This window comes from Xenopus laevis, chromosome 6L (genome assembly GCF_017654675.1).
Source record: "Xenopus laevis strain J_2021 chromosome 6L, Xenopus_laevis_v10.1, whole genome shotgun sequence".
NCBI lineage: Eukaryota > Metazoa > Chordata > Amphibia > Anura > Pipidae > Xenopus > Xenopus laevis.
This window is the reverse complement of record NC_054381.1, coordinates 123,576,807-123,603,099: the sequence shown is the minus strand read 5'-3', so window position 1 is coordinate 123,603,099 and position 26,293 is coordinate 123,576,807. Positions and strand designations below refer to the sequence as shown.

General features: G+C 39.1%; 1 protein-coding gene across 1 annotated transcript; it reads right to left on the bottom strand.

Moving 5' to 3' along the window:
* Positions 1 to 19,357: 19,357 nt before the first annotated feature.
* Positions 19,358 to 25,852, bottom strand: LOC121394729 (traf2 and NCK-interacting protein kinase-like). The gene is made up of 12 exons (XM_041566428.1): positions 25,782 to 25,852; positions 24,628 to 24,663; positions 24,443 to 24,508; positions 24,097 to 24,153; positions 23,145 to 23,267; positions 22,796 to 22,906; positions 22,581 to 22,671; positions 22,079 to 22,194; positions 21,669 to 21,723; positions 20,643 to 20,721; positions 20,009 to 20,160; positions 19,358 to 19,659 (listed from the first exon to the last, which is right to left on the bottom strand). Exons 1-12 carry the CDS (start codon positions 25,839 to 25,841, stop codon positions 19,646 to 19,648), a joined length of 960 nt encoding a protein of 319 aa, XP_041422362.1. The 5' UTR covers positions 25,842 to 25,852; the 3' UTR covers positions 19,358 to 19,645.
* Between the last annotated feature and the right edge of the window lie 441 nt (positions 25,853 to 26,293).

Below are 26,293 nucleotides of genomic sequence, written 5' to 3'. Positions count from 1 at the left end.
GGTGGTGAAAAGCAAGTGTCGCATATATTTTTCCATTGTATTAAAGGAACTGTAACACCTAAAACAAAGTCTATCAAAGTAATTAAACTTGAATGTACTATTGTGCACTGGTAAAACTGGCATGTTTGTTTCATAGAGACTACCATAGCTGTGTAGCCATGGGGGTAGTCATTCAAGCTGGAAAAGCTGACCCATCTTAATATATTTCCAGAATTTCTTAATCGGTATAGCTGTGGAATCCAGTGCTGCTGTTTCACACAATGCTCCAGTTTTGTCAGATGTTTGAATGTACATTTTTCTGCTGTATATTGGTACCTAGGCATTTTGTTAGATAAGTTCTTTGCAGACTCACTGCACATGTACAAGAAGGCATTATTCTGGCAAAACAGGTGGCACACTTAAAGGCATATGGCACCACATGGTGCATTCTGTCTACTGTTGGTTTGCATGTCCTCCAAATTATATACACCTATTTATTTAAAGCATAATGCCTGTGCCAAGGCAAAATCCATTTAAATTGCTTAATAAATTAACACCTGAGCATTTCATTGCAATGAGTGTTTAGGAGGAAATGATGCAGAAGGCCATAGAAATCGCAGCAGGTACTTGCTCATGTCTCTTAAACAAATCTCTCAAATGCTTTCCCACCGACAAAAATGTACATTGCTGGTGTGAAACATGCAAGTCAGTCTGGCTTTCCGAAGTCGGGAGTTGCCTCTTGAGGAAATTTCAGGTGACTTCAGACAACTAAGCGGCACCTATGTGTTCCCACCTGCTATTTACATTATTGTTGGCCAGAAAGCATTTTAGGGAAATTTATCACCCTCGATAGTGAATTCTTACCATGGGTGACTGGTCTTCCCGTGTGTCATTGACTTAAAGCACTAATCCCCCAACATGTTGCTCACCAACCTCATGGATGTTGCTCCCAGTGGTATCAAATCAGGTGCTTATTTTTAAATTTTGGGCTTGGAGTCAAGTTTGGTTGCATAAAAAAGATGTACTGCAACACACAGCCTCCTGTAGGGGCTACCAAATAGCCAATCACAGCCCATATTGGGAACCCCCAGGAACATTTTTCACTCTTGTGTTGCGCCCCAATTATTTTTAGAATTGAATGTGGCTCATGGGTAAAAAAGTTTGGGCATCCCTGTTCTAATACAATGACACACAATATCACACAATCTCTCACAAAACACTTAAGTGTACCTGCAGCCACCCCTTACAGCTTTTGCTGTCCCCCACTTCCCTCCATGTACATGGATGAGTAAGGCTGTCTTGACTAGCATTGCTAGTGCTCCCATACTGCCTGCATAGCTGAAACTCACTTTATGAATAATGATGGCCGTGCCTTCCACAGTGGAAAGCACATCTGTCCATCTTTAAATATTTTCATCCTGAGACAGATTGCAGGCAGCCAACAGGGCCCAATACGACCAGAAGACAGATGAGGGGGCCGTCTGCTATGCTTGTAGGGCAGCTGGGAATGAGACCGCGGATCCTTTTAGTTTTCCAAGTTCCCTTGAGATTGCAACTTTTTTAGAAGTGCTAGTTATCATTAATGGGCATTTATAATGTACCAAAATATACTGCAGTGCTGTACAATAAATGGGTGTATACACTGAACATAAAGATATGGCCAATAACTGATTTAAGAGGTGAAGAAGACACTGTTCAAAAATGTTCTAAAAGCAGATAGTAGTTTCTTAATCAATATGGAATGAATTAGTCCTGTACAGACATACAGAATATTTATATACTTCAACCAATGAACAGACAGAGACGTGTCTTTTACTTCCACAGTTATTAGTCTCAGAGCAAAAGACATAACAGCGATAATAATTAATTGATGTGTATAATGCAGACTGATGCAAGTCTTTGCAAGTTTCTATATTAGGATATTAGTGATCTCTTAGCTACATAATAGTTAAAAGACAAACCCACTATATGTAATTAAAGGTGCAGAACTCTGTAGCCAATAAAATGTTTGCTTTAAAAGAGAAGGAAACCCCTAGGCTCAAAAATCCCTCCCCTGTGTTGCCCCCCCCTCCTCCCCCTGGCCTACCTGTCCCCCCGGGCAAATACCCCTAACTTGTTACTCACCCCAGGACCTACCGCAGGACCTGCGCAAAGTAACAAGTTTGGGGCATTTGCCCGGGGGGACAGGTAGGCCAGGGGGGAGGAGGGAGGGGGGGCATTTTTGTGCCCAGGGGGTTTCCTTCTCCTTTAAGTTAGTGCTACCTGGTGATTGGTTGCTATGGGTTATTGCATCTATCTATTTCATAATCCCGAGAAGGGGTTATACAATAAAAGGTGCAAAGTTTTTTTACAGGTCAAATCACCTATAACAATGAATCAGCAGGTAACATTTACTGGTCAGCTGCTTAGATGCAAACATTGTATAAATTGCTAAGATTACAGCACATGGGCAAATTTATGGGGTAACATTTTACTTTCTTGCAGCTCTTCACTTCCTAAACCAAACTACTGTAAGCATTAAATGCTATAACGGTCTTATTTAACCCTTTAAGTGCCAGCAGAATTTCACATTTTGGTTACGCGAAATGCCAGCCGTTTTTAAGCATTTTGTGCTCTCTCACTTTAGGGGCATTTTCTGAGGGGAAACCTATAGTTTACCTAGGAAAACTATACATTGTTTTTTTCGGTAGAAACTGAGCTTTCTAAATCTGCCTGAGTTTTCATGTATTTCCACCTGTGCAAAAAAATTTATAGTGCTAAATACCAAAAAAAAATGAAAAAACACCATTTTTCATCGTATATCAATTTATACCAGAAAAATATTTCATTTTACAGATGAAAATCCAACTGATTTGGAAAGCCTTATGTCTCTCGAATGTGCCAATACCAGATATGTATAGTTTTAGGGAAATTTAGGACTTCTGTACAGCAAAAACTCCCGGCAGTATAATACTGAATTTTGAAAGCAGTAAGGCAGAAAACGGCATGCTTTAGATTCCAAGGCAAAAAATCCTGAAACCGTAGGTTTACCCCAGAAAACCATACATTTTTGAAAAGTACACATTCTGCCGATTACAAAATGGGTAACTATGTCTCTCTACTCCCAACTACCAAACAGAAAAGCTTGTCTGAACATAGCGGTTTTTCAAAATAAAATTAAAAATTTTGAAAAATCATTTCAAAGGTTTTATTTTGCTGCTCCGCATATCCCAAACTATATTACGTACCAAGAAAAAGCACCTGAAATATGATTGCCAGGGGTCCACTGAACAGTTTGATCCCCATTATGCATAGGTTTACCAAAGTATCTGGCATTTAGAGACACCAATATGAAGTTAGCACATCCAAATTGATCAGGACTTTACTTCAGCTACTGAGAAATCAACACATTGACTGCATTTTTTGTGGGGTAAAAACACAGAAATATATGTTTACCCCCCAAACCCATATATTTTTGGAAAGTACACATTCTACAGAATCTAAAATGGGTACCCATGCCTTTCTGCTCCAAACTACTGAGTCGCAAGGCTTTCCCAAAATTGTCGGTTTTGGTGAAATATCTGAAAATTGCCTCAAACCTTCAAATTCCCAGCACCATATCACCCATGTATCATTACGTACTAAGAAAAAGCACCCTAAATATGATTGCCAGGGTTCCTCTGAACATTTTGGTGGCCATTGTTCATAAGTTTACCAAAGTATCTGGCATTTAGAGGCCCCAAAATGAAGTTAGCGCATACAAACAGTCCCGTGGGTAACTTCAGCTAATGAAAAATCAACACATTGACTGCATTTTTGTGGGGTAAAAACACAGAAATATATGTTTACCCCCCAAAACCCATATATTTTTGGAAAGTACACATTCTACCGAATCTAAAATGGGTACCCATGCCTTTCTGCTCCAAACTACTGAGTCGCAAGGCTTTGCCACAATTGTCGGTTTTGGTGAAATATCTGAAAATTGCCTCAAAGCTTCAACTTCTCAGCACCATATCACCCATGTATCGTTATGCACCAAAAAAAAGCACCCTAAATATGATTGCCAGGGTTCCTCCAAACAGTTTGGTGGCCATTGTTCATAGGTTTACCAAAGTATCTGGCAGTTAGAGGCCTCAAAATGAAGTTAGCGCATACAAACAGTCCTGTGGGTAACTTCATCTAATGAGAAATCAACACATTGACTGCATTTTTGTGGGGTAAAAACACAGAAATATATGTTTACCCCCCAAACCCATACATTTTTGGAAAGTACACATTCTACAGAATCTAAAATGGGTACCCATGCCTTATTGCTCCAAACTACTGAGTCGCAAGGCTTTCCCAAAATTGATGGTTTTTGTGAAATATCTGAAAATTGCCTCAATGCTTCAACTTTCCAGCATCATATCGCCCATGTATCATTATGTATCACAAAAAAGCACCCAAATTGTGATTGCCAGGGGTCCTCCAAACAGTTTGGTGCCCACTGTGCATAGGTTTACCAAAGTATATGGCATTTAGAGGCCCCAAAATGAAGTAAGCACATACAAATTGTCCTGTGGGTAACTTCAGCTAATGAAAAATCAACACATTGACTGCATTTTTGTGGGGTAAAAACACAGAAATATATGTTTACCCCCCATATGTTCATATGTTTACACATTCTACAGAATCTAAAATGGGTACCCATGCCTTATTGCTCCAAACTACTGAGTCGCAAGGCTTTGCCAAATTTGGCGGTTTTGGTAAAATATTCTGAAAATTGCCTCAAAGCTTCAACTTTCCAGCATCGTATTGTCCATGTATCATTACCAGCATAAAGCATCCTAAATATAAACATAGGGGTCTACTAAACAGTTTGATGCCCAATATGCATAGATATACCAAACTATGTGGCGCACAGAGACCCCCAAATGACAATATGTATAGAGATTTTCACGGCTGACACGCTGGCTGCTGCAATATAACCACCCGGTGTGTGTATTATGCGACATTAGACCACCTAACAGTACAGAGACCCCAGAAAACATATATTTTCAGAAAGTACACATTCTGACGAATCCAATATGGGTAAATATGTGTTCCTACTGCAAACTGCCAAACTGCAAAGCAATGCTGAACGCAACGGTTTTTATCAAATTTCTGAAAATCATCACAAAGCTTGAATTTTACCCCATTATATGCCCCACATTTCGTAACTTATCAGCATAAAACATCCTAAATATGAACGCCAGGGGTCTACTGAACACTTTGATGCCCAGTATGCATAGATATACCAAACTATGTGGCGCACAGAGACCCACAAATGGATATATAGTAGATAAAATTTACATAACAAAATAACACAGAACAGTGTGAAATGCAAATAAATCACCAAAAACTAATAAAATCACAAAAATCAATGCTTTTTTTTTTCACACTAGTGTAATCGGCCACCAGAATTACCGTTTGTATATTTTAGCTGGGCCAAATCGATTATACGGACAGAAACAAGTGAACAACACAAATGCAGAGCTGAAAATGCAATAAAATGGCTAAAAATTCAATAAAATGGCTAAAAATGCACCAAAATACCCAAAATTGCAATATAACCACCAAAATAACATACAAAAGCTATTGCACAGTACGGTTAGCGAATACGCTATTCGGAACGGCAATAAAACATTTTTTTAGCCCAAAAAGAGACGATGCGATAAGAAAAAAAAAAAAAAAGCCACAAAGCCATATATGTACATATGCGTGTGCACAACGGGTAAATTGCATGTTATTTGCGCGTGTGCGCGTGTGCAAGTGTACATGGGTGCTGTGAGTGTGTGTGACCCCCCCAATCCCCAAAAATCTATGTGTGAGTGTGTGTAAGTGTGAATGTAAGTGTATATTACTGTAATAAGTGTGTGTTGGTGTGTTTGTGTGTTTTTGTGTGTGTAAATGTTACACTTACCTGGGGTAGATGCTTCAGATCGTTGATAAAGGGTCCCACGCAGCAGATCTCCAGCTCCAACGGTCAGCAGCCATGGGGGGGCGGAGCTGGGCGGAAGTGAAGTGCAGGCAGCAGCAGGACGCATAGGAAATGCGTCCCTGCTGCTGCTTTGGGGCCCCTGGGCGATCGCGCCCCAGGGGCCACACGATCCCCTGCTCTGCTCGTTGTCTAGGGGCAGGGGATCGTGAAGGAACGGCGCGAGCGGCTCTAACAGCCGCTCCTCCGCTCGCAAACCCGGAAGTGCTGCAGAACGTAGAATCTACGATCTGTGGCACTTTGGTCCTTTGATCCACAGAACGTAGATTCTACGTTCTGTGGCACTTAAAGGGTTAATGAACAACATTTAGCATCGTGTGTATTGTTTAGGATTGTTTGTTGGTAGCCATTTTGTGGTTTGTTATAAGCCATAGTACGTGGGTGTTTTATTCCCTTGACATTTACTGCAATTTCTGAACTAATAGTGCCCTTAGCAGTACAATGTGTAGATTGACAGACGTATTGGGATAGTTTAGAAGCAGGACAGACAGACAGGAACAAGAAAGAGCTGCAAATCAGCTCCAGATACTTGTGTTACTTTATTGGAACAGGTATTAATTATTTTCATAGACAAATACAAGAAGTCCTCTGCACTTAACCCATTATCAATATATTTAGGCCATTGAAACATTTTGTGCCTAAAGCTACTAAAAATGCCTTACCCTTTAAACAAAGCAGGGATTGTTTGTCCATATATTGCAATATATTTAAGCTGGCCAACTATGTCAAAGTCATCCCATATCTGGCCAGTCCTATGCTCAATTTTCATCTGATTCATTAAGAATTCAATTGCTTCATTATACATTTTACAAAGGGACTAAGTTTTACCTGCAACTTACTAGCTGCTTTCAAAGTAAAACTCCCAAACTTGGCTGCCCTTTTATTAGACACCAGTGGGACACTTGTGGGGGTGAGGTTAGCTTTTTTAGTGCTGATGTCTGTGTAGTCTTTTAACTGTGGTGTGGAGTGGATGGGATCTGGGGTTGGGGCTTGCAGCCCTGGGCCCCGAAAATGTTGTTGTACGGGGCCCCGTGATTTCTAGTGGCAGCCCTGGCTGTCAGCATTTGATGCTTTGAGTATAATTTACTGCAGAACAAGAATATGCAAAAGTACACCGCTTGTTGAAGTGGATGTTCACAGCAATGCATAGGCTTGTCAGCATGCAAGTAACATCAAAAAATTTAATTGTTTTAAAGTAATAAATATATAATGCAAGTTACACAGGAGATAGCAGATAAGCTCTGTAGAACATAATGCTATCTGTTATCCACTATTTAACCTGTGCAATATAGCCGTTTTTCAATTTCCACCATTGCTACTCAGCTGCAGCTTGTTTATATGAACTATAGTAGTGTTTCTGAAGAAACACATCAGTTTTACCGGTGCAGGGCAACATTACATGATATTTTCATTACTTTAAAACACTTTCAGTTTGTAGTGTTACTGTTCCTTTAATAGTCAAACAACCATTTGTCTGACCCCAGGTATACCAGTAGCTCTCAGCCTCCTAGGGGTTTGACACATTACTCTTGTTGTCTCACTGTCCACAGCCTTGCAGGTGTCTCCTGGGGAACTATCTCACACTATAATGTCTTCTTAGGAGTACTCAACTGCTCTTACTAGCTATCCAGTCTAGCTCAATCTCCTACATCACGCAATGACAGTAACTAACCTATCACTTGCTACCTGCCCTCACTCACAGGGTCCACTTTTCTCTGACTTTCAGTAAGGTCAGGCCTACCTTAGGTTAAGAGCACACACAGAGGATTGTCCAATTTTTTCCTCAGGCATTTTTATAAGAAGCAGAGGAAAGTGGATCCACTCTTACACACACACACCTGCAGGGCCGCCATCAGGCCAGGATTGGGGGTACTGTTGTGGCAGGCCTGGTCAGGGACGGACTGGGCTTGTGGGACAAGGGGAAAAAACCTGATGGACCCCCAGCCCTTGTGGGCGCCATTGGCCCAGATCCACTCCCACGAGGCTGGCAGAGCTGCTTCCTTCCTGGCATCTAAGTGTAAGACACTCCTGCAATAAATATGCTCTAATGCTATAAGACATATTGTGCTATCTGGGTTTAGTTTTTATCTATTTACAGAATTATATCAGTATCTCCTACATGATTTTTCTGCAGCGGGAATGGCTAGTTATTGTGCCCCAAAGCAAGATCATTGCAACCAGAGTCAAAATATCCAAAACCCACAAAGATCACGAAGGCAAGAAACATCTTCCAATTGTTAAACACATATCTGCAATTGACTTCTACATGATTTCTACAGGTTTTAGCTGGAGCATTTTCGGATTTGTAGTTTTTGCAGGTTTGGAGCATAATAAATCTCGGGAAATTTGAGTTTTCCTCTAAAAATTCAAAAACTCAACCTGAAAAATTTGAGGCTTAAAAAATATGCCCCTATGTGTGCCCTTGCCCCTAGAGTCTTGGGCTCTTACTTCAAACTCCTGCCTCAGGCTCTTCGCGACCCCTACAAAAGTTTATTTAATCCACCCAATGACAACTCAAGTGGTTGGCACCTCTGACTGGTGGAGGCTATTGGCTTTTTCCTTCACTCATAAAAAGTAAAAACTCACAGTTCCAATATGTGTATAGATATAGAAATACACAAAAGCCATGAATATCTTGTAAATTAAATCCATATAAACGGTGAGTTCTGATGTCATCAGTTATAAACAGTGAGTTCTGATGTCATTTCTGTCACATGACTCACTGAAATTTGTGTATTAAAATTGAAAATTGTATATTAATACAAGTAAATACTTAAACTAAACAATGACGTAAAGTCTTAACATTCTTCTTGGTACAATTAATTCATGATGAATGAAACAGGGGGGGGGGGCTTGGGGTTCACAATAAGGTTAAAGACAACTGCCAAATTGTTTCCGTCAGATTTCTGAAGAAACAGAAGAGGGCAATGAAAAAGAAACGTCTGAATAGTTTAGGCATGATCAAAGAGTGCAGGGTGGAAATGAGAGGGCTGAAGGTGAATGGAGGTCACAAACTGAAATCAAGCAATGCTTTCTTATTGGCATTCAACTGACTAGCCCGAGCCAAAAACCATAAATGATGGGCTAGGAATTTACTGTTTCTGTCATTTCAGGGTGACTAATGAAAACATGGAAACAATTTTTTCTCATTGAATCTACCCAACGAAGGGGTGTATGCCACACATTCTTATTCATGCAGACTGCCTTCCAAACTGTTTACTGAACTCATCCCTATATTACTGGGGAAACAGACCCTGCAAATGCTGTTTCCCTATAAAAGGAGAACTAAACCCTAAAAATGAATATGACTAGAAATGCCATATTTTATATATTGAACTTATTTAACCAGCCTAAAGGTTTAGCATCTCTATAGTAATAATGATCCAGGCCTTCAAAGTTGTCACAGGAGTTTTCCATCTTGGATTTTGTTAGAAGTGTCTGCAACGTGCACATGCTTAGCATGCTATGGGCAGCTGTTGAAATTCTAAGCTTTACTGCTAAAGGGATGTGGTTGCCTTGGGCTGGTACAGGAGTCCAAAACATATTGTTGTACAACATTTCTGCCCTACTTATTTGGTTAAACTTTAGTGGCTCATTTATCAACACTGGGCAAATTTGCCCTTGGACAGTAACCTAAAGCAATCAATCAGTGATTGGCTTTTTTCTGCTAGATGCAGAACAATGAATGCAACTATTTGATTGGTTGTCACGGGTTACTGCCCATGGACAAATTTGCCCAGTGTTGACAAATGACTCCAACACAATTGGGAATACACATTTTAATTCAGAACTTGACATATACATTCATAAATGAGACAATGACATTGACAAAATTATTAACACCCAAGACTTTTTTTTTTAGTGCCCCCTTTGAAAAGAATGAGAAGATTCATAAAATGAAATAATCATTTATGAACAGAACTTCAATCTGACGTTTCCGCCCTATCCAAGGCCTTTCTCACACTTTTGAGAAAGGCCTTGGATAGGGCCGAAACGTCAGATTGAAGTTCTGTTAATAAATGATTCTTTTATTTTATAAGTCCTGAGAGTGCGGATTCTTTGTGAAGTATGAAGTGTGAAGTATGAAGTGTGAAGTATGAAGTGTGAAGTATGAAGTGTGAAGTATGCACCCAGGCATACAAATTGATTTTGTCGAGAGTGCTGGTAGCCCTTTGGATTGTGTATATATATATTAGGGATGCACCGAATCCAGGATTTGGTTCGGGATTCGGCCTTTTTCAGCAGGATTCGGATTCGGCCGAATCCTTGTGCCTGGCCGAAACAAATCCGAATCCTAATTTGCATATGTAAATTAGGAGGGGTAGGGAAATTATGTGACTTTTCGTCATAAAAGATGATTTTTTTCCCCACTTTTTCCTTTCCTGACCCTAATTTGCATATGCAAATTAGGATTCGGGTTCGGTTTGGTATTCGGCCGAATCTTTCACCAAGGATTCGGGGATTCGTCTATATATACTAATTTAATGGTGTATCTAAAAATTGGTATCAATAAATAAGATGGGGCCATTCCACAACAAAAGTGTGTGTCAAGTGTATAGGTTCACTAGGTAAAACATACCCTTCCCATTACTAAATTAAGCACTAAGGATAGCCGTGATTGAGCTTTCTACTCTCTTAAATGGAACTTTGGACCACTCTGCTTTTTTAAACAGCTCCACATTTGAAGGAAGCCTTATTGCAGCTATAGTTTTTTTTTTCCTGCCTGGTTTTCCTAATCTGGAAAACTGGACATGCAGTTTTGACAGTAATTGGTCAAAGTGCCCCTATAAATTAAAAAACAATCCTTGGCGCCCAGCCCCGTCTACAAGTTAAAAAAATACATTGGTGCCCAGGCCCCACCCCACAAGTTAAAAAACCAGAGTCCCCTCTCTACAAGTAAAAAGAAAATTGAAATAAAAAAATTGGTGGCCTGGCCCCACACAAGTTTATAAAAAACATTGGTAGTCAGGACCCCCCATAAAAGTTTTTTTTAAAAAACGATATGGCCAGGGGGGTTAAGAAAAAAAAAAAAGACCATTGGTGTTCAGTGGAACTTACCTTTAAAGTTTTTCAGATGGTCTTTTCCCTCCTCATCTATGGCAGCTTTTTCATTCTCCTCAGCAGCTTTGGTTCCCTTCATGGTTTCGGCAAATTCGGCTTTGCTTCCTTTTGGCGGCTTTGGCTCCTGTAGGTGGCTTTGTTTTGGTTCCCATTGAAGGCTGCCTGATCCCTCTTGATGGCGGCCTGTGCCCCCCTGATGGCGGCCCTGGGTGGCATGCCACTCCTAAAATTGTGTTGCCCCAAGCCTTTGTGGCCTTCCCACAAATTTGGTCCTGTTTAGGTTTAACTGGATCAATTGGATTTACATCTGGACTGATTTCAGAACAATCCAGCATGTTGTGGTGGGGCTGGGTGCTTTTTGAAGTGTACTTCAGGCAATTGTGCTACTGGATAACCCACAGACAAGAGAAAGCAAAAGAAAAGTATATGGAACTCTGCAAGGATTTCATTCCAAAACAAATAATCCTTTTTCACTCAGTAGATTAATGCAACATGTAGCTGACATGCTGGTGGCAAAAGAGTTAAAGCAATCCAGCTTTTACATCAATTCTTTTTACCTGAAACATTTTGAGAATAATTGTCCTTTTTATGCCATACACTGTTACTAAAAAAACCCCAAGGCCACTTTCAGTGGTTTCACTCTTTCAAAATATGTTATTAATTAGATATAGTCAGAGATCAGAGCGTAATCGGAAGATTTTTTTTTCAAAATGCTTCTAGAAGAACAATAAGTAGATACATACATACTTGGCTAGAGAAAGGCATTGCTTTGCATTAACAACATTATAGGAAGCCAAAGTATACATTTTTTTTCAATTTGGTTTACCCTCTTAATTTATTTTTCATTAAATATACAGAAAGGGAATATCTTTCTCTGTGTGCTGAACATTCCTTCTCTGCATATCTGCATTTATTTATGAGAGTTATTATACTCCCCACTTTGGCGAGACACAGGCCTTCCTATAAAGCAATACCCCTATCTTACCTCTTCCCAGACAAGTAGTTTTTACCCTTATACATAAGAGTAACTACACACAGTCAGTTATTTGAACATTTTTAGATTGTCCATTCTTTTAGGCCGGGCCCTATTTACCTCTTGTATTGGTTATTGGTGATTTTGTGTGTTTTCCTGTATTGTACAACACTGTGGAATGTGTTGGCATTTTATCAATACAGGTATGGCACCCATTATCTGGAAACCTGTTATCTAGAGACCTGTTATCTCCGATAGACTCTATTTTAAACAAATAATTCACATTGTTAAAAATGATTTCCCTTTTCTCTGTAATAATGAAACAGTACCTTGTACCTGATCTCAAATAAGCTCATTCTTATAGGAGGCAGAACAATCCTATTGGGCTTAAATAAAATTTAAATGATTTTTAGCAGATTTAAGATATGGTGATCCCAATTCCAGCAAGACCCCTTATGGGGAAAACCCCAGGTTTAGAGTATTCTGGATAACAGGTCCCATAACTGTACATGTTAGTACCATAAGCTGTGGTATTATTTTATTGTCTTATTAATAATTGCATATATACTGTAGGACAGTGCTGTCCAACTTCTGTAGTACTGAGGGCCAGAATTTTTCAGATCTCCGTGGTGGAGTGCTGATAATGGAAGCCAGCGTTGACCACTCCCTGTTTTTAAACCACACCCACTTTAAACTATTCCCATGTTACCATAAGAAGTTATAAGACCATACCCACATCAATGGTGGTAGCATACCAAAAAAACAAATGGTTGGTACTCACTACAGGGATTTCACTCATCACTCATATGTAAAAAATTAAGTAATGTTAAAAATATTCTTAAATCCCCCCAGCGCATGATTAATCACCTTAGGGGCCTCTAACAACAATTTCCAAACGCTAACAAACTCCAAGAACAAACCCTACCAGGCTCATGTCCCACATGTAGCATAGGGCAGGCAGAGTATGGCACACACAGGGAGCATAGGGCAGGCAGAGTATGGCACACACAGGGAGCATAAGGCAGGCAGAGTATGGCACACACAGACAGAGTAAAGCAGACACAGGTAGAGTATGGCATGCACAGGGAGCATAGAGCAGACAGAGTATGGCACACACAGGGAGCATAGGGCAGGCAGAGTATGGCACACATAAGCAGCATAGGGCAGACAGAGTATAACACACACAAGGAGTATAGGGCACGCAGAGTATGGCACACACAGGGATTATAGGGCCGGCAGAGTATGAGCCCTGCCTCACTGGTGCAGCACCCCCTGAGTATGACCACAGTTTCATGCAAGGAATCAAAAGAATGTTTTTTCTTAACCTCATGAGCTATATAAATAAATGATCTCTGGAATACATAGAATTTGTGTTACACGGGCATTAGACATTCCTAGGAATGCTCCTAATCAACCAAAGGTCAGGTTACTTTTCTAGTAAGGGGAAACCCCCCCTACTTGAATGTGACTTCATCTTTTCTGGAAACTTTCCTCTGGGTTCCATTCAATCACATAGATACCGCAGGAGACAGGGAAACCACTCTGAGACGTTCCTTCTCAGGGGCATTGCACCAATAACTTGAAATAGGCAGCAGTGCCGAGCAGGTTACCAGGGTGCAGCAAAGGTAATCAGGCAATGGGGGGACGCTCCTGCCTCAGAAACGCTACTGTTCATACTGTGCTACATACAGTCACTGACATGGCAGTTTGCATGAGACGTGAATAGGTGAATAAATGTGGGCACTTTCAGTCTGGGTTTGAGGTGGGAACAGTACAGGGTTTTGGGGTGTGAACAAGAACAATAGATGAGTTATAGGTGTGAACAATGCAGGGGAATTACAGGTGTGAACAATGCAGGAGTTTACAATCTGAATTTGAGGTGTAAACAATTCAAGGGCCAGTTAATTTCAGTATTGATAACTTTTAAATCTTACACAAGGTAAGCAGACACAGCAGGCAGACTTTCGTGTGGGGGTCCCACAAGGGGGGTCTCGGGCAGTAGCGTCACTAGAGGGGGTGGGCCCTGGTGCGCGTCGTGCAGCCGGGCCCTGCCCCCCTCCGTACGGCCGCATTTGTCAGTGGTGCACAGGCTGCCGAGGGGCCCTGAGGGGGTGCGTGCCCTGACCCGCTCGAACCCCCTGCTCCCCCGGTAGTTCCCGGGATGCCAGTTGGATAGCCCTGCAGAAGGATATAATTTCATTTGAAATTGCCAAATTTTAATTATCTATGAGCTTATTTTAGTGACAATATTATTACTCTGCACAGACTATTTTTGTTATACGATGCAAGGAAATAAAGGATGCATGGGTTCCTGAGACATTCCTAATTTATACACAGGTCACCTCCAGTTTCCTGGTGACGCCCTTCCACCGACCTTAGCCTTGACCCCCCTGAAACATAATCCCCTCAGGGACGCAAATTATTAGCAAACCCCTCTTACTTATAAGAGTAATTCATCCGTTTCCCAAATGAAACTCAGATCCACTTTGTTCTACCAAAGTTTCATGCAAGAAATCAAAACAATGTTTTTTTTCTGAACATCCGTGCAAAGTTAAATCATCTTGTTGGTGCTATATAAATAAATGATGATAATGATCTCTGGGATACATAGAATTTGTGTTATGCCGGCATTAGACATTCCTAGGAATGCTCCTAATCAACCAAAGGTCAGGTTACTTTTTTAGTAAGGGGAAACCCTCCCTACTTGAATGTGACTTTTCTGGACCCTTTGCTTTCCTAAAATATTTCCTCTCTGTTCCATTCAATCACTAATCAGTTTCACAGGAGTGAATGCACGACTTGCCACGCTAGAGCTAAACTGCCAATGGTCTGGCAGAGAAAGGGTTAAGCTTTTTACTGAAGTCACTGCATACCCCACACATTTTACAGGAAGTAATAGGGCTCTAAATATGTTCCACATTTAAAGTGGAAGGAAGATTATATGCCAGCCTGAGCAGGCTCACAGCCTTGTGCTGGTACAAAACAAAAACTCTGAAGTTCAACGTATGTCCCCCAGTGGCAATTAGTAATTGTACATTGTAGTATAAAAATTAAAAGCCACTATAGACTCACTGCATTGTATCTTCTGTAAACTTGCTTGTAGTGCTTGCAATGGCAAACATAGCTTGAGTATAGACTATCTCCGGCATTCCTAACCACAAATCAATTTGCAAAAATCAAAAGTAGAGCAGATACTCTGGACTTGGCTGGTGTCACAAGACGGCTATGGGAAGGCTACCTATCTCAAGGAGGCAGATTTACTCGAGGGCAAAAAATTTGCCAGCGACTGCTTCTCACGCATCGCTACACTTTGCCAGGCAAAAATTCATTTAGACAATGTCAATTCACTGGACTGCGGAGTTTCGTTATGGTTGCCAAACGTTGGCGATGTTTCACTAGCGTTACTTCACCAATGCGAGCAATTGAAAGTGAAGATGTGCTAGCGTTCATTTCTGCCTATCGCAAATTCGATAGAGGTCTTGCGCTCAGGTTAATTTGCATACGGCGGGAAATTTAAAGTTAAATGGACGTATATGTTGCAGCAAATACATTACATTACACAAGTCCAGGGAACCATAATAAAGAAAATAGAGTTGTTATAATGCCCTACACATGTGCCCACAGTATAATTCATGTTCCATATGTTAGAAAATGTATGGGGGAAGCCAGTTACCCAAAAAAAAATTTGAAAGACTTTTGCAGGCTATCACTCTGAAAAAAGGAAAGATACCAGTGTTTTTCCACTAATAAATATTATGTAAGTAACAGAAGATTGAGGAAGATCTATGCACTCCATTACACTTTGCCTGGTCTGAGCTGGCAAAGGCAAGTCTGGCGAAAGTGGTAATGTTCAGTAAAATCCGAATTTCATTGAATTTGCGGAGTAATGTCCATCCGCCAGAGTGAATTGTCACCTAGTGATAGAGTGTGAATGACCACTAGCGTCTATCTCTGTGGCAGCGAAGTGGCAGTCCCTGCGGGCGGTAATGCTAGCGTTAGTCACTTTGCCCTCGAGTAAAGCTGGCTATAGATGCAAAGATCCGATAGTTCGAATCTTGAACGATCTGACTTCCCCATCTCCTGACCTGCCACTAACCATTCAGATCAAATAAAGTAGTAAAAGAACAGATCAGCCGATGTTCTGCCCCTGACAGCAATCATACGAAAGATATGTCCGACAAAGCTGGTGACCGTCTCCCACTGAAAATGCTCAGATCGGCAATAACATGCAGAGAAATTATCGGCAGCCGACAGAAATCTTTTAACCAGTCCGATCGCCAAAACGACCGATCTCCATAGGAAGAAAAATGTCAGGACTCTCCACGCATGGTCCGAAAATCATACGAATCGAGGATTCGTACGATCGGATCTTTGCGTCTATAGCCAGCTTTAATCTGCCCCAAGGTATTATAGTATTATAGTTTATCTTGAGAGAAGTAATATTAATGCTTGAAGGTCTACAAGTTAAAAATGATAGCAAATATCTGATTGGTTGCTATGGGTAACTGCATCAGTTAATTTAAGCACAATGTTAGTAAACCTGGCATTTGTAACTTCAGCTTCTTTTAATCATGCCAGCAACTTATACAGAATCTTTAACTCCCCTATATATGGAAACTTTTGCAAGTAAATCTTATGATATTACCTCCCTGTAAATAAAATGAAGACAAATATACGGAAACAGAAATATGGGAAATGTTTTACTGAGCCCAATAACAACATATAATATATATTTAAAATAAATCTATATAGAGATATAACTTTTCTATAAAGAACGTAGTCACATATGAATATTTAAGTTAAAAAAACATCTTATTTACAGTATCAGAGTATAGGCATGGTTATCCAGAATGCTCGGGACCTAGGGTTTTCTGGATTAACGGATCTTTGCTTCCGATAAGGATTAACTATATCTTAGTTGGATCAAGTACAATCTTCTGTTTTAGTATTAAAGAGAAAAAGGAAATCATTTTTAAAAAATTGAATTTTATTAAAGTGGAGTCTATGGGAGATGGCCTTTCTGTAATTCAGAGTTTTCTGGATAATGGGTTTCTGGATAACAGATCTCATACCTGTACATAAAGGAAGTTATGATGCATGTAAAGGTACAGTACAACATTCAAAGCATAGAATTTTCAAACAAATAGCCAAAAAACTACCATATTGCATGCGGTCAATTTGTCATTCATTCTGATTTGATTCTGAGAAGTTGATGGTGTTGACATAACAGAATGGCTATAAGGAATGCTTTGCACATACAATTTAATCTGTATTTCAATGTATTAAAATCCATAAACAAGTCAAAGTCTCTTGTATGGTACTGTACAGGAAGGTTAAAGGGGATGATAACCAAGTACAGGTATAGGACTTCGTATCCAGAAGGCTTAGAACCTGGGATTTTCCAGATAATGGATCTTCATCCCTTAAATCTACAAGAAAATCATGTCAACATTAAATAAACACAATAGCATTGTTCTTAATCCAATAAGGATTAATTATATCTTATTTGGGATACAAGATATTCATGGCTTTTGTGTATTATATATATATATATATATATATATATATATATATATACACACACACACAAATATAACAAGACATACATCTCATCCCATGAAACGCCACTGGCTGCCTGAGAGTGAGTGAGAAATGGTATATACAATTAATTATGCCCCATACAATCTTATTTTCCATGATAAATGATGCCTGTATGTTTCAGTCAATGTATTAAGAGGAGCTGCCACTTTGCATATAAAAGAGAGTCATTGTATCAACACTTTGTTCATCTACCTATTTGCCGTCTACCTATTTTGCCTGTATACCAGTGCCATGAACATATATTTCTTATTCATTCATTTGGTACTTTCACAACATGTATTTATCTGACAATTAAACTGACAATAAAAAACTACTCTTCACAATATTAATTAAAATAAAAGTCATTTTGCTTTTTTTTAACTGATAGGTCTGCCAACCTCACTGTCCCTTCTCTACCTGTCAGTTAGAGTTTCTAAAGGACCACTGCAGCACAAACATGGCAGCCCCCTCATTAGGGTCCATTTTGTTAAGTCCTTGCCTGGGCAGGCAGGAAGGGAGAAATGGAACCTAGACAGGTCAGGTCTAGTAAGGATAGGCTACTCACCTTAAGAGGTCACTGTAGGAGTGACTGATCCTTACAATCTTACAAATATTTAGCTGAGCAGCCTGAGGCTCTGACGAGGAGTGTAAGTGGGATTAAGATCCCGGGTGCTAATTGCCCAGTGTAGGGACTAAGTGTAGTGTCGGACTGGGCCGGCAGGACACCGGGTAAAAACCCCATTGGGCTCTAGCCCTTATGGGCCCTGCTGGCCCAGATCCGATCCTTGGAGGAAGCCAGAAGTGGCTTTTGTCTTCCTTGACCCCTAGCACAGCTGTAATAAAAAGGTAGGTGCAGGGAGGCAGGTTGCGGCTCAGGGAGGGGAGCCAGAGGGTGCTTTGCACCTGGGGTGGGGGGCCTCTTGCCCCCTAGTCCAACACTGACTAAGTATACAGACTTAGGGATGTAGTGATTCCCCTGGGTTCCATTTAGAGAAAAGGCTGAAAGCTAGGTGTACCTTCATTGCTACTGTGTATGTTCTCTTCCCTGCAGGGACTAATACTGACCATTGGTGTTGTGAGTATATGCTTATCAACTGTTGCTCTATGTTCCTGCTTGGTTATGTACACTCCTTTGTGGACTATACTGTTCAAAAAATATGTTCTCTGGTTAAGTTGCAAAAACTACGGGTGTCCAATTATTGTGCACTGTACCTGTTTACAGTTGTACTACACCCTGACTCCACACCATTGTTAGGTCTTAACGCCTGAGAATTGAGGTCTCATCCGGAGCAAAGTATTGGGGTAAAGCTCATAGTTAGAGAATGGTGACACTTAATTTACTATAGTGTTACATGTGTATGCACTAATGTTAGAATTTTTTGGCTCAGTGAGTTTCACCCGTAGAGCTATCATTCTTACCCATATAAGTTACAAAACATTAGAGCTTATTTCCAAGTACAACCATGATATGTGCTTGCACAAAAATTGTTGCAGTTCTTGCGCCAACTGACAAAAAGTTAATTTACTATATCATTTACAGAAGGTGTACAAAATCTACAGGTATAACTATCATTATAAGCTATTGAAAGTACAACATTTTCCCGAAGATTATGAAACAAGCACTAGCAGTTGTTTATATCCACAATAATATTCTCCTAATTGATTTTGATATTTTCTAAAACCTTTCCCTCCTGTACAGTTAATGCAACTCTTCAACAGCCTATTTTCTTACACTATATATTAATTATTCAAACATCAAACATCAGCTTATATTTTATTATTTTTATTAATATATAAAAATAAATATACATTTAAATAGATTATATAAAAATAAACATTTGGTAAAGTATCCAAAGTAGATGGACTGTGGCTCCTACATTGTGTTCCCAACCCTTTCCCTCCTTTCCCTTTTGGGAACATAATGAAGGAGCCACATTTCAGATCTTGCAAGGGTAGAATCCATTTTGGGATTTATATATTGTTCTTCCATTTCCTTCCTAAGTCTTGACAAAGTCTTCTTAATGAGGTGTTGCGAGAGAATCTTTCACTTGAATGTCTTATTTCTTTGCTCCTAGGAGAAAATGTTTTTAATGTTAGACAAGAAGATCTGTGTTTTATATCTATGCACATGATAGGGCACTGTAAAAATGGTCATAATGTGATTCCTTAACTGGCTAGCTAAGTTAGTAATTGATAGAAACTTTCACAATTTAAAGCAGAACTGGTTGGAGCTAAAACCATTAGTAATTGAAAAAAACTAATTACACCTGAAAATGAAAATTCCCTAAAATCCCTAATTTTTTGGATAGTGATCAAAATAGGAATCCTTAAATACATAAAGCCTTGAATAACCACATAGGCATTAAAGATTTCCCAGTAATTGCTTTTTGATTGTAGAGAATATGAGTCATTTGCATTACCTTTCTGTATATGCTCTGCTATGCTATATTGCACCTCGTCTTCATCTCGATTATATGTGATGAATCGGTTTAATAGGAGTTCCTTTGCGAATGGTCTTTTGGCTGGATCCTTCTGAAGGCATTTATAAAGAAATCTCTGGAATTTATTACTCCTGGGGGGAAAGAAACAAGGCAGAAGTGTTACTGATGATGTAATAAAACACAGAGCCAGAATTATTCAAAAAGGACACTGAAGTCTGTTGGGTGATAGGGAATTAAAATGGGAGATGTTTCTTTTCATTGAATAATTTGGGCCAACAAAGTGTAAGCTCTTGAATTTATGAAAAGGGTGGTGTCTCTTAAAGAATACTAATAACTTGGATAACAATGGATAGAGTGGATACAGTATGACACTTACATTTGAGCTCATTGAACTTATCTCTTTCCCACTTTAACACCTTCCCCTGCCTTATGCTTCAGTGTCTCTTTCCCCATTCCCCCACCCTCACTGCTTAAGGTGGCCATAGACGCATCAATAATATTGTACAAAAAAAATTCTGGTACCATATTCGGTGCGTGTATGGTGGGAAACGAGCCAACCGATATTGGGAGAAGACTTGGATATGGGTTGGCTTATCGATCAAAAATGACTCACCATATATCCTCTTTTAGAACTGGAGCTGGACCATTCATAATCCTTTCGGAAAGCTCAGTACCACGGAGTTTAATGTGTGCTGTAAATGTAAGAGAACACAATATTATTATTCTTACAAATTTACAAGGGGCCAACATATTTTGCAGCATTGTACAGTAGAGGGTGACTACATCAAATATTCTGATGAGTTTCTATTATCAGAACCAATCGATGATTTATTTTAACTTTTTGAGATAATAATTTCCTTCTTTAAGGCCACACTGGTCATTTTGGGGAGATTTGGTCGCCTGGCGACTAATCGTCTCGTCTTTGCGATGACCAATCTCCCCAAACGCCTTCCCTCATTCTGCGCCGGCTAAAATAAAAAAAGCGGGTGCTAACCACATGCGGCGGTTCGTTTTCCGAAGTCGCCCGAAGGGTGGAAACTTCGGGCGACTTCGAAAAACGAATCGGCGCATGTGATTAACGCCAGCGTTTTTTTATTGTAGCCGGCGCAGAGTGAGGGAAGGCGTTTGGGGAGATTGGTCACCGCATAGACGAGGCGATTAGTCGCTAGGAGACCAAATCTCCCCAATATTCCCAGTGTAGCCTTACCCTCATACATAACAAATAAATAAATGCAGTCTGGTTGGAATTATTGTAGTGTGTGCACAGTGACAGACAGATATTGGACATATAGGGCAGTATATGGCTGTATCTGCATTTTCTCAGCAGCAGAGAAAACACATTATTTGCCATTAGCCTAAGGGGATACAGGAAAGACACAGTCTATATCTTTTATCTGATTGCTCCTGTCTCTGAAACAAGAAGTTATATCTTGCTTTCCAGTGTATCACTAAAAAGAAAAGTAACTAATGCAAATTACAGAAGACACCATTATAATAAAAGCACAGAAAAGATTCTCTGATTCATGGCCAATTTACATGTTTCATTGTTATAGAATAGGTGATACCCCCTGACATTCCTAAAAACACTCCTCCATAAATGAACATAAACGCACGCAAAATGTTATTTAAGATTACTTACGAGGATTGTATTCTGCCATTTCTATGGCTGTGATTCCTAAAGACCACACATCCACCTAGAAAATAAAAACAAAAAGCAACACCCATTTAGCAAACAAATTATAATCATTGTTACAGAAGATAAAGATACTTTTACTGACTATCCCTCCTCATCCTGTCTCAGGGTCAATATGGGATGCTAAATGACTAATACTTTAGAACCAAGCTACGTTGTATTACTATGAAACATTTCCAGTAGCCGACTTCAACTATAAACATTTATGATTTTACATTTTCAAGAGTCTCTACTGGGAGAAAAAAGCTCTACAAATTACATTTGGCATGGATTTGTTATTCCTGCCTTAAGAGTGCATTTTGTTTAATCACTTTAATGAAAACTGAACTAAATGACAACTATTTTATTAATTATACCTTGTAGTTATAATGTACACTTCTTGTAAAACATGCATGGACTTCAGGTGCCATCCAACAGCGGGTTCCTGCATTACTTGTACTGATGGGCCCTATTGTGGCAAGGCCAAAATCAACTGAAAATGAAAGAAACAAACATGAATTTACTTTGTACAACACAGTAATAACATCTATGACAATACAGAAAGGTGCTACAGTTATTACAAATGGAAATATATTTTTGAAGCAGTATTTTCTTTTGTCTGGTGCTGACTATTGGTTTGAACCAGGTGCAAAGAGTGTAAAGACAGAGACAAATAAAACACTAAACATTCTTAATGACTGTATATTGGAACGATGCTTACAATGATATTTTTGCATTATGCAAAGGTGCAATTTTTGGGTAGAGATCCCCTTTAAAGTTTTATGATACCTAAGAAAAGCTATGCATTGAGATGAGCAATAAATGCACCCTTTGCTTTTGTGGCACCCATTCTTCCTATAGATAATAAACGTCACTTACTTATCTTCACACGGGCCGTAGAAGTTAACATTATATTGGCGCCCTTGAGATCATGATGTATCACGTTCAGTTCCTGTAAGTAATCCAGGCCCTAGAAAGATGAATAAAGCAAACATGATGAACATGTATATATTTTTATATTCTAGAATTAATAGGATACAAAGTCGGTGAGCAGAGATTATGAAAAGCAATGAAGAGGTTAATATCTGTCTTACCTGTAAAACTTTCTTGCATATGTATGAAATCCAGGTCTCATCCAAGGATCTATTGGGCGTGCTCCTAATTAAGGCGTCTATGGAGCCACCAGCACACATTGTCATAGCAATCTAGAATAGAAATAAAATGTTTTTATTTATAGTGTATATAAATATTATAGTGTATATATATATATGTTGCCTAAAATCTATGTATCTGTCTGTGTGTCTGTGTAACATTCCTAGTAATCAGTAGCAGTAACGGGTCTGAAATAATCAGTGTTATATTTATTAACTTTGAGATTTTCCCCTTCTTGGCATGTGCAATGCAAGACCATTATGTGCTTTTATTTAAGAAGTATATCCTTACCCATAGCGCCTCTTCATTTGAAATGCTGGGCCGTAGATAATAGGCTCCATAAAAGGCAGGGAAGTTGTCGTGGCCAGAAACGCGTTCAAGTACGTACAGTTCAGCAAGGATCTCTTCATTATCCTAGATACAGAAATAATGATCATTAAATTAGTCTTGATAACTATTTAATCCTTGTTGTAAAACATAGAATTCGTTAGTTTGCCAACACCACAGATACTAACTTCCCAAACAAACTTGATAGTAGGGATGACCTCACCGGATCAGAACTCAAGGAAACCAAACTTGGATAGAGCCAGTTAACTTTATTAATCCATGTTAAGAATACAAAATTGTAAGTGGGCAGGGGAACTAGCTTTACGCATTTCATGACTGGAGTCACTTCATCAGAAGCTTCTGAATGCGTAAAGCTAGTAAAGGTTATCAGTTCTCTCAAGTCTCTCTGTGATGTACTGTAATGGCGTCCACTCTCAATCATAGATACTAACTTCCCCTCTTTCTCTTCTATGCCGCTCCATGTGTTTACTTGCAATGTGTTGAACTGGGTTATGATATTTTTGTTATGATTTGGTGTGATTTAAATCCCCTTCTGTTAGGGGTGGTTACTTTATAGTATTGTTACATAGAGATTAATGAATATAAGTCACACATTTGCCTTTTATAAGCTGCAAATATTACAAGCGGATGATATAGTTAGTTTTGCATTTATTAAATAATTAAACCTCCAGTGAATATTTCACCGGGCTGAGCAGAGCTTGGGGCATTTAAAGAAGTCCATTTCTAATCATTACAAATTCCATTTTGCATTATGACAATCCATTATATAAGGGGGCGACTTGCTAATCATGGTTTATAAAGTCTCTTTTTACTGGCAGTTGATTTGTATGTGTAACACAACACTTTCTGCAATATTCTCATTATAATAAATTAAATAGTAAAAAATATACATTACCCTAAGGTCTTTTATCACTTTTATGGCCACTTCTTTCTTTTCCTTAAAATGCCATGCCTGAAAGAAAACAGATTTGTGGTGAATTTTGACTTGAATTTGATAAAGTACCTGAGTATAACGACATGCGTCTTTGCAGTCTCAGAAACAAAAAACAAACTCCAAAAGGAAATATGAATCCTGCTTAAAATGTGGCATATGTGGCAATTTAGTGATACATGACATATGTATGAATATTTATATACTAGATAGATAAATATATACAATATATAGAATTACATTGAGATGTTAAGGGCCACAAAAGGTAGGTCATTCCCGCCCCTTACAGTCTTAAAATCTCATATCTGACCTTATGGATTACTCCAAATCCTCCTGATCCAACACATTGTTCGAGGTCTATCCAGCCAGTTGGGTCCTGAAAAAAAGTAAAATGCAAAATTTGAAAATAAGACAATATAATGCCAGGTGGTGGGGGGAGAATAGAGTAAGAAGGCTGAAAACAGGGATAATAATGTAAAAAATGTTTTTGCATACCGGGCATAGTTTGTCAAATCCATGTTCATTGCAGACCTGGTAAAGGAAAACATTATTTTAGATCAACTCAGTAAATAGACAAAAAGAATAAATATTGCAAGCTTTTCTTTTTAGTTTGTTGCTCATTTAGTTTGTTCAGGTTGAGAGGCATCCCCATAAGATTCCTCACTGTGTTCCTTGTTAAGCAGTTTTTTAATTTATATTTAGTATAGCAAAGAGGCCTTGTGCCCAAACAGTGTTGTTAATGGTGGACATAACTATTACAAAGATTATTATTCTTTTGTATATGGGTTATGGTTTGTCCTAATAGAACTAATGTGTGTGAGACTTTTAGGGGGTTATTTACTAAAACTCGAATTTCTCATATTTGTATTAAACTAAGCTTGACTAAACTCCCATCCACAATTTTATCTTATTTATCAATAAAATAACTTGAAGCAGTCAGGTCGGGGAAAAAATTGCGAAATCGGGGAAAACCCCAAATTATTTGGATTTGAATCCTGAATTGCTTAATTTTTTCAGGTTATTGCCTGAAAACCCCAATTTTTTTGGTTTACCAGACAAAATCCAATGCAGACCACGATACCTTCAAATTATAAAAAGGACATCTCCCATTGACCTATACACAACAGTGACAGGTTTGAAATCGTGAGTGTTTTTTTCTCCTCTAAACATTAACATTTTTGCCCAAAAAAACTCAGGCAGAAAAAAAAAATCGAGTTTAGTAAATAACACCTTTAAACTTTGGGCAATGTATTCCAGAGCTGCAAAGAAAAAAATGGCCCGTTTGTGGGTTTCCCCATGTAATGTGTGCAGCATGGTGTTGTAGTGATAAGCATTGATGGCTTCCCTCTGGGCACTGCAGTTTATGTGGATACTCCAAAAACATATAGTTCTTAAAGGGGTAATTTATCAAAAGTGAAGTTAATAGTGAAGTTCCGCCACTCTCCATTTATTTCTATGGGATTTTTATAGGCGTATTTATCAAAGGGTGAACTTTCACTTCACCCATTGATAAATACGCCTTTCAAAATCCCATAGCAATGAATTGAGAGCTAAATGTTTTACTAAATAAACATTATGCTAAACATGTCCCAATAAATCAATCCGTTCAATGCACAAAATGTCTTAGTGTCCTTGATAGTAAATCATACCTCTAGTGATGGAAACAGATCATCACAAATGCTTTCTTCTTCCCCACTATATATAAGCATGTCATCACTATTGTTTTCTTCTTCCTCTTGTTCTTGTAGATTATGTTCTTCCTCTGAGGCATTACCCTGGCTGATCTCTGTGCCAGGCTCCTCAGGTTGCTCCTGGAAATGGCCAATATTTGTCTCAGGATTTTCCTGGCAATTGTCATGGGCAATGATTTCCTCAGGTTGTTTCTGTTTAAGAATAAAAACATACAATTAATCCATTTGTTGCTATACTAATATATATATTACATATGGCAATGTGACACAGTATTGGAAAATAAAGTTAGTAATCTGTTATGTGAATATCTTGTTTGTAGGGGTGGGCAAATTTGACCCATTTTGTTAGCCAAAAATTCACCGTCAGTGAAAATTTGCCAAAATACATACAAGTCTAGGGCTTCAAAAATGTGCTCATCCCTACAATGTCCCATGTAATGTGTGCAGCATGATGTTGTAGTGATAAGCAT

Bases quoted from the DNA above. Each gene is read 5' to 3' on its own strand.
- LOC121394729 (XM_041566428.1), bottom strand. From the start codon at position 25,841: ATGCTTATATATAGTGGGGAAGAAGAAAGCATTTGTGATGATCTGTTT. The intron at 24,154-24,442 runs GTCAGATATGAG...GTTTTCTTTCAG, and splicing joins GATTTGGAGTAATCCATAAG to GCATGGCATTTTAAGGAAAA. The intron at 23,268-24,096 runs GTAATGTATATT...TTCTGTATCTAG, and splicing joins AAGTGATAAAAGACCTTAGG to GATAATGAAGAGATCCTTGC.